This window comes from Poecile atricapillus, chromosome 2 (assembly GCF_030490865.1).
Source record: "Poecile atricapillus isolate bPoeAtr1 chromosome 2, bPoeAtr1.hap1, whole genome shotgun sequence".
Classification (NCBI taxonomy): Eukaryota; Metazoa; Chordata; class Aves; order Passeriformes; family Paridae; genus Poecile; species Poecile atricapillus.
Genome location: NC_081250.1, coordinates 39,363,979 through 39,373,140, shown reverse-complemented (window position 1 = coordinate 39,373,140; position 9,162 = coordinate 39,363,979). Strand labels below are relative to the sequence as shown.

Below are 9,162 nucleotides of genomic sequence, written 5' to 3'. Positions count from 1 at the left end.
CCTAGAGATGCTGTGGAGTCTCAAGATACTCAAAACCCAGCAGGACATGGCCTTGAGCAACCTGCTCTAGCTTGCCCTGCTTGGAGCAGTGGTGCTGGACTAGAAATCTCCAGCCACTCTCTGATCCTGCCTGGAACATTTGGCTCTCACAAGTGTGTTGCACCATTTGAGAAACAGGCTTCAAAATAAACACTCTACGAGCACCTTCAAGTTTTGTTTATGAGATGGTAAATAACTCCAGACTTGTAAATTTAAATATGAAGCTTTTTTTAATCCAGACTCTGGATGCTGCATTGTTTTAATACGTTGGCCAATTTGCTCACTTAATAGTTTAGCAACGCAGATCTATTTTCCTTTTATGTTTGCAGCTACCATAATAAAGCAGTAATTAGCAGTAAGTAGTCCCTGATCAGCTCAGTAGGGTATATGATAAAAAGAGATTATTCAAAAAAGTATATAAAAAGGAAAACTATATGAACAAATTTCAATTAGACAGGGGTTAAACTGTGGCTCTATTAATTTTTTTAAAAAAATCCGGATTCCCTACAGGGTACACTACTACTGCATCTAGGCATCTTAAAATCCATAATCAAAACACCTAAAATAACTACTGTGACAATGCTTTCACGGTTTAAAGGTTACCTGCACCAGATGATTAAATTGCAGTGGGCTGAAGAGAGAAAAACCTTCGAAACATTTCAGTTTCTGTTTCATTTTTTGTCTGAGATAGTATCATCTATCTGTTCATGGCTGGCACACTGCAGCCTGCACCCAACACTCCTGGGGCCATGATCTCTATCTCTGCTAGAGGGAAGAGGAGGCATCTCTGTCACAGTATTAATTAGAGGTCTGCAGCTCTGTAACAAGAGGTGAGTTTAGTTAGACTGTACTTCCAGCCCACAATAATGCAGCACTATCTAGTCCTCCCTTATACTGCCTGGAATCACAACTACCTCAAGAAACATCACCTCCAGAAGAAGCTTGCTGGATGATTTCCTCCACATTCACTGCCTTCCTGCTCGCTCTCTCCTCTGAGACTCTGAGACTCTGAATTCTTTAAATTAATTTCTTTTCGCATATAATTTGCAGAGAGTATTGATGAACTTTATATTCTGCCTTTTATACTGCATGCAATCCAGATCATCATTCATTGTACTGCCACTGTTAATTAACATAAAGTAAGAAATTTGTTAGCATTTTCCCTGACAGCAAACTCCCATACTCTGTCTTGCTTGTATATTTCACATTTTGCCTTTGCTAATATATCATTCTACTTTCACGCTTATTACTCATTAATCTGTTCTGGGATTCATTGTTCTATATGAACTCAGCTTCTGAAATAGTCTTAATAATTCTCCAACTGCATTTTTCACAACAGCCTCTTTAACTTTCTATTCACTAAAGACAGCAAATGCAAAAATTATGCTGTTCAATATCAGCATTCAGACCATTGGTGTAAATAATGAGATTTTAGGGTACAGCTCAGCCTCATAATAGCCTATTAGTAAGCTCATTCCAGAAAGAAATTTACTTAGAAGTGCAACTGCTTTTCATGTTATTTATTTTAAATCTAATGAGTTACTTTGCCTCCTTTGACTTACAAAGGTCAAAGGCTAAGACTGACAATTTCAAAATGAACACCAGTGAAAAGTCTTTTAATGAACTAACCCACCAATGGGAATATCAAACTTCACTCATATCTGCACTATCAATCAAGCCACTGTTTGGCTAAGATGCTTGGCTGGTGCCAGAAGGAATATACAAAAGTCCTTTACTTTTTCTTTGCTAAACTACACCCTCATCAATATGTTAGTTTTAGGTATAGTTTAGCGTTCCTGTTCTCTCAGATTTATTTCTTGAAGACTTTTTTTTTCCTAAGAGAGGCCTTGTTTGACAAATTTTGCTAGTTTTACTTTTCCATTTTGTCAGAAAAACCAGATACTTTCCAAGATACTTATTCCTTTCTATATAACTATTTTTAACATCTTCAGTGCCATACTTGAATATCTACCTTACTATGCTTGTACAAAAGTTCAGAACAAAACAGGTCATGACCTACTAATTTTATCCCTGTGCTACATGGAAGATGTGCAGGCCATGCTGTATGCATCCTTCAATGTTAGACCACAGCTAACAAGGAAACAACAAATGGACATGAATAAAGATGAAAAGAAAATGAACCAGTGCCAGAAAACTTATGAACATCTGTCTATATTATTGTCCCCTGAATATCACCTGTATGGAAGAATGTACATAAATCTATGATTGAGACAACCCACCATGAGGAAAAAGGCAGAATTCTATATGGAGTGGGTAGCAAAGGGGAGCTCAGTCATAAACATTGTATTACCATGCAGTTAATTCACCATGTGTGGAGTCCGGTTTTCCAAACAATTTCTTTGTCACATGCATAGAAAAATATTTTCTAACATAGTTTAACCATGTCTCCTTCTCTAGTAAAGAACAAAAACTTCTTCATCACACAAAGAATAGCTATTTTATTTGTTTTTATTAAAATGAGTAAAAGAAGTTTCCTCTTTCTAAAAGAATTACTGGTGTACATGTTAGGGTGAATAAAGTTCTTATGTATCAAATGAGTGACTCTCAAAGCTGAGGAAAAGATTACATAACACACCAGGGACAGCAGTACCATCATTGGTGCCATTTTTTCACACCATTCACAGCCTAAGTTAGACACTTGCAAAGCACAAAGTTGCATTAGTGCCACCAAAACCAAATGAATTTGTGAGTGCTATACGCCGCTTGTCAGTTTTCCATTCCTGAGCTGTCAATGGAACATAATTGAGATCAAACTCTGCCTCTGTTTTCTGCAAGTTTAGAGTAGGTGGCAAAATCCCATGGTAACAGGACAGTGCAGTAAAAGCTGCTTCAATAGCTCCTGCAGCCCCCAAGAGATGTCCTGTTGCTCCTTTTGTTGAGGAAACTGCAATATTACGTGCGTGATCTTTAAAAAGCCTCTTGATTGCTTGATTCTCAGCAGCATCTCCTAGAGGTGTAGAAGTTGCATGTGCATTGACATATGTTACATCTTCAGGTTTGATCCCAGAATCTTTTATTGCTGCAGACATGCACCTAAGGAAAAAAAAGCCAACAGAATGATTTTCCCAGTGTACTTTTGTCAAATGTACAAACCAAAAGAAAATGTGTAAGTTGTTTTAAAATGTTTGTCAAGTGTGAAAATCTGCTTTAGCAGAGATGTAAATGACAAGGGATTAACTGATCTAACAGCACACATTAGCATCTACATTAGGTCCCAGAATAAGACAATAAAAGTGAGCCCCACTATAAAATCAGACTTGCTGTTAAAAATTCCACACCTAGGAAAAATACAGAGAAGAATAAAAGAAGTTATGAAAACCAGTCTCTACAGACTGCATTAATGTATAAAACACGCTTTTCACTGTAAAATTTGAAAACACTTGAGAGAGAAGTAACTAACGATATTATTAAAAAAAATTTAGAAGTGCTCTCCCTAATAAAAATACTGGGAAATGAGAGAAAAAATCTGCTGTCACCCTCTACATGAGCTTTTTTTGCATGCTTTCCAGAGACTAGAAAATGTCAAGGAGATAGCACAAATCCCCACATTTCATTTTATAATGAAATTTACTGCAGGTCACACTCTTCTACCCCTGGCATGGTATGTTTCATTTGACTCTTGATGACTTGTGCACTGTGACTGCCTCTTTAAAACATGTTTTTTTTTATGAAAACCATGGAAAGATCAACACAGTTCCATACTGCAGTTTCTCATAGATATCCTTCAAAGAAAGAAATGAACCAGGTATCTCTCCTTGCACATAACAATAAAGCACCTCTGAGCAAAAGACCACTGACTCTTTTGAAATTTATGAAAAATAAGGAAATAAAAGGAAGTTCAAAAACAGATAGCACAGGCTTCTGGACAAATGTAAATGACTCTACTACAGCCTTCTACCTCAGAGGCATCAGCTTAGCTTAGAGTGGAGGCCACTGACACTCACTGTCACTAGATAGTGAGCCAATATTCGGGCAAAAGAGATTACTGATAACCATGAGATAATTTAGTTAAATACATTATCTGCAATGAATTTATTCAATTAAGGAGATATCAGATTACTTGTGTAGGACACTCTTTATAGTCACAATTCTAAGACTGGCTTGGCCTCTCCTTTCCTGCTGGTTTATCCCAACATACGTTTTAGCTTCCAACAGAAGTAGTTATTAGAAGATACCTAAAAATATATTCCTCTGAATTTTTTTGATGTGGTAAACAAAATTCCTACCAAAAAAGTGAGATAAGCACATACATTCCAGATTTAATCCATACACCACTGCAGTAACAAAATATTGGCTTGAAGACAGTATTAAAATGTATTATCTTATCTCAGGGGTGGAAATGCTCAACATTTTGGAGATATCCAGATTAACTTTCAACTCTTCCTGCTGTGAATTTAATTTATATGCTACTGCAATCATAAAATACACAAAAATTCTATTACTATGTATTGCCATATAATCTCAAGGGTAAACAAGTCTGAAAATATGAGATAAGACACTCCTGATTACTCATCTCACACCTAAGTCTGAAGAACAATTAAATATGAATCAAAGAGCATAGATGGAAACATGGTACATTTACACTTCTAGAAAAATCTCTTAACCTTATAAAGATGCAAACACAGCTTTACAATACCATGCAGAAGTTTGATCTATTTGTGCAGTGATATATTGAATTTTGGTACTACATATTCACATACACTCAGAATAAGGCAAACTAAATCTTTACTAAAGATTCCAATGCCAGCAATAGTACTCAGCCTGCACGAAGCTCTCCAACTTACACATGTAATTTAGCTGACAATTTAATTAGGTCAATGATAATGATTAGTTGAGTATCATCTACTTGTGAACTGGTTTTGATGAGATAAACACTAATGAAGCTTTACCACCTGCCTTAACAATACTAAAGTATATTTCTGCACCAACACTCTTAGCTGCATCCAAATGAAGTACTAAATATTCTAACAAACGAGATCTTCTAAGTGCTCTACAGCTTTCATCATCTGAGATTTCTTGGTGGGGGGGAGGTCTTCTCAATGGAAAAAGAGTGAAGACGAACCTGAAAAGATTCTATCTTACCACAAACATCTTAAAAAGAGGTTTCCATTGAAATCTATTTATATGAACAGCTGTATGCAGCAAAGGAAAAATGTTTTCACACAGAGAAAGCTTTCATACCTCTATGGAAAAAGGTTGATTCTACCGAGGACTGGCCTTCACCCTCCTACTAAATAAAGAGAGTTGGCCAGAAGCTCTTTCATTTTTCAGATTTTCAAGCTTTTGGAATATTAATTCAAGACTGAACATCCCTTCTCTATGAAAAATATACAATGACAGAAACAAATGTACCCACTACAATTAACATATGAAGTAGCCAACATAATCAACATAGTGTTCTTACCTGAATGCACCATCTCCCTCGGGATTAGGTGCTGTTATGTGGCAAGCATCACCGGACAGTCCATAACCCAAAACTTCTGCATAGATCCTAGCACCTCTTTGTACGGCATGTCCATACTCTTCCAAGACCAGCACAGCAGCACCCTCTCCCATTACAAACCCCTCCCTCTGTGAATCAAAGGGTCGACACGCTGTTTTAGGGCTTGAGTTAAAACTCGTGCTGAGGGCCCGTGCTCTTGCGAATCCAGCCAAAGACAAAGGACTGATGCAAGCCTCAGTGCCTCCAGCCAGCATGACATCAGCATCACCAGCAGCAATGAATCTAAAGGAGTCTCCAATGGCATGTGCACCTGTGGTACAAGCGGTCGACACAGCATGATTCGGCCCTTTTAGCTGGTATTTAATGCTGATATGGCCTGCTGCCATATTGACTAAAATCTTTGGGACAAAAAACGGGCTGACTTTATTGTAGCCCTTTGTTTTAAATAAGGCAGCTGTGTCAGAAATTTCTTCCAGTGGAACCATTCCCATCCCAATTGCCACACCAGCAGTTAAGCAGTCCTGCTCAGACTGGGGAGACCAGCCAGAGTCCTTCATTGCAAGCTCTGCTGCACCGATGGCCATCACGGTGGCAGAACTCATGGATTTGATCTCTGACTTCGACACAAAGCTTTCTTCACTGAACTCGCCCTCCTTGTTTCCCCTTGGCACACATGCAGCCACTCTACATGGGATGCCTGCATATTCTTCCCCATCTAGTGATGTAATCCCACTGCCTCCTTCCAGAAGGTGCTTCCACACAAACTGAGTCCCCACACCAAGAGGGGACACTAAGCCAATACCTGTAACAACTACTTTCCTTCGACATGCAGGCAATGACTTGCTGAAAGCCCTTCTGTGGTTTTGTAAATGTCGATTTAAATTCAGACTCCGGAGATGAAGATTAGCAATCTTTAACAGATCCTGTGTGCACTGTGAGAACATGGTTGCAATAATCAAGCACATTCCTTGAGGAATTCCTAGAGGAGGGTAGAGGGGGGTGGGGAAAGACAAACACAATAATAAAGCAGCCAATGTGGAAAACATTCCAAGAACATTAAATTAATAACCTGCTGTTTACATGACAGCCTATTTTCAACCCTGAAGAAAGGGATATATAGTTTCTGTGTCTGTAACAAGGAATAGTATGAGTTATAGCAGATAATGGCAAAGAAACATGTTCACTTTGAGAATGCTTCTAGTGGGCTCTTCTAGCTTAAGCTACTGATAAATATAACTTTGCACCACTGTGGACTGTGAAGCACTCTCTGGTTCTGCTGCAAAATTGTCCCTGGAGCTTTAACCACCAGCTGGCTGGAGGAAGAAACAATGAGCAGTAAAAGTTTCTTTCTTCTAAGGGAAAAAGTATGTGTTCACTGGTAAAGTGTATGTCCCACCATTACCAAGTTGAGGATATTGCTGTCTCAACCTTCATCTAAGGCAGAACGGTCTAGAAAGCTCAAACAGGAGTCAATAAACTTCTCCTGGTTCTGCTACTGATGTAATACACATCTAGGACAAGACCCTTTCTCGTTCAGCCTCCATCTACCCTTTATCAGCTACAGGTTATTACACTGTCAGGGGACAGTATCTCAAGTAGCTTGAGCAAGATGTGGAGCACAGCACCACTTCCATTGAAGGTAACACCACCACACCCCGCGTAACAAGAGGCATGGCAATTGGTGGCAGAAGGCCTCTGCTGAGAATAAGCACTTGAGGAAGGACCAGAGGACTGTGCCAAGCAGTGATGGTGCTGTACTGTGCCACAGTACCTTTTCCTTGCCTTGGCCACTGCCAGGTCCAGAGCCAGTCTGACTACACACATCTGACATGCTGGAGCAGGGCAGAGGCGGCAGTACAGCTCTGCCAACACCTACAACACAGGTTTCAACAGGTTGCCTGCTATTTGCCTTGTCCAAAGAGCAATTTAGCATCCCCAGGTCTTTGGTAAAATGGAGAGAGCTGTATGAAGACCATAAGGGGCTGCTGGGCACTCCTGCTAAAATACCCAGACCTGTGGCAGCACAATTGCACAACAGCGTTACTAAAATATGTTATGGAAGCATAGAAAAGCCTGGGTTGGAAGGGACCTTAAAGATCATCTCATCCCAACAATCCCTGCTCTGGGCAAGGACATCTTTCACTAAATCAGGCAGCCGAGACCAGCATCCAGCCTGGCCAAGAACACCTGGGATAGGGAATAAAAATAAGAAGAAATCACATATTATATTTTATACATATTTTATGCAATCATTAAATTTAATTATTAAAAAAAAAAAAATTAAAGGAGCCCGTTTTAAATCCTGACCTGAATTTCCCATTTCAGTTTTTTAAGCCACTTAGCCCGGACTCTATAAACGAGGCAGTGTGTGTGTGTGTGTGTGTGCGTGTGTGTGTGTGTGTATGTGTATAGAAATATATATCTAATATATAACATTTTATGTATTATATAATGCAAGTTACAGATATAAATATATAAAAAATATTAGATAGTCTATACATAATATAAACCCCTCTGCAGTCATATTGTATGCATATTTATAGAGTATAATGGATAACATATGTTTTAGAGAGACACTGTATGTGTTGTGCACCATATACAATGCGTAAGATAATGTATTTTATACATATTATTATATATGCATAATGTATAAGGCGTTTTTTCAGTGTAAATACATATATCTCAATATGCACATATAATATGTCTGCAGAGCGCTGTAAGGCAGCTCGTCCCGCAGCCCCAGGCAGCCTTTACTGAAATCCATAACCCGGTGCCGAGCCGTCCTGTGCGACCCACCAACGCCCGATACCTGGTGTGCGGGAAAACCAGGCGCAGGATTATTTCCCCCAGGAGCAAGCGCACTACCGAACACCTCCAGGTGTTCCAACTCTAATGTGTAAACCAGGAGTCAAACCCCGGCGCCACGGGACCGCCCAGCGCCGCCATTGCCAGCCCGGCCCGCCCCGCCGCGGGGAGCGTCCCCCGCCGCTCCGTGCTGAAACCCCCGCTTCCTCCGCCCCAGCCCTCAAGTGTACCTCCGCCGGCCGCGCTCCCCCCCGGCCCGCGATGGTTCGCTCTGCCTCCTCTCCCGTTCCGACGGCGCGAGGCCGCACCACTCCGCAGGCGCGGGGGGAGAGAAGGAGGCGTACGGGTACGCGCGGCCCACGGCGCTTCCTCCCGCCGGGCCACGCCCCGCAGGCGGGCAGCGTGATCGTGTGAAGAGCCCAGACGCCAGGAAAAGGCGATGAAATAATTCCCTCCCCAAGCCACGTGTTTCAATCACGCAAAGGAGGAGTTAAAAAAAAACCCAAACCAAACAAACCTACCTAAAAGCCTTCAAACGAACACTCTGGTGGAGTGGTAAGGCTAGACCTTATCCCGGACAGACTGGAATGGCAGAGTATAAAATGTTTGTCAAAGTCTCATCAGCAGAGACACGAATTAATTACATTGTGAGTTTACTTGTTAGGTGATACCTTTATATAATTTTAGTATACAATAGTAAGAAAACTGAAATAACTTTACCCCCACACAACATAATTATGTTTATTAGCTGCAAACACAGCTACTTAAAAATACGAACTATAGTAATGAGGCATGTACTGCAGGAAAAAGGAGGAAAAAGCCAAGAAGGAGATAAATGCAATATTTAATAAAGA

The 9,162-nt window shown here is 40.4% G+C and overlaps 1 protein-coding gene across 4 annotated transcripts; it reads right to left on the bottom strand.

Annotated features, from left to right (window-relative positions):
- Positions 1 to 2,475: 2,475 nt before the first annotated feature.
- OXSM (3-oxoacyl-ACP synthase, mitochondrial) lies at positions 2,476 to 8,708 on the bottom strand. Of its 4 annotated transcripts, none has more exons than XM_058833170.1 (3): positions 8,539 to 8,708; positions 5,465 to 6,482; positions 2,476 to 3,093 (listed from the first exon to the last, which is right to left on the bottom strand). In XM_058833170.1, the coding sequence occupies exons 2-3, from the start codon at positions 6,466 to 6,468 to the stop codon at positions 2,691 to 2,693; spliced, it is 1,407 nt and encodes a 468-aa protein (XP_058689153.1). In that variant the 5' UTR covers positions 6,469 to 6,482; positions 8,539 to 8,708; the 3' UTR covers positions 2,476 to 2,690. The 4 variants fall into 4 exon arrangements, with proteins under 4 accessions (XP_058689153.1, XP_058689152.1, XP_058689151.1 ...); XM_058833169.1 differs by lacking the exon at positions 8,539 to 8,708 and adding an exon at positions 8,313 to 8,522; XM_058833168.1 differs by having other exon boundaries at positions 2,477 to 3,093; positions 5,465 to 6,470; positions 8,539 to 8,707.
- Between the last annotated feature and the right edge of the window lie 454 nt (positions 8,709 to 9,162).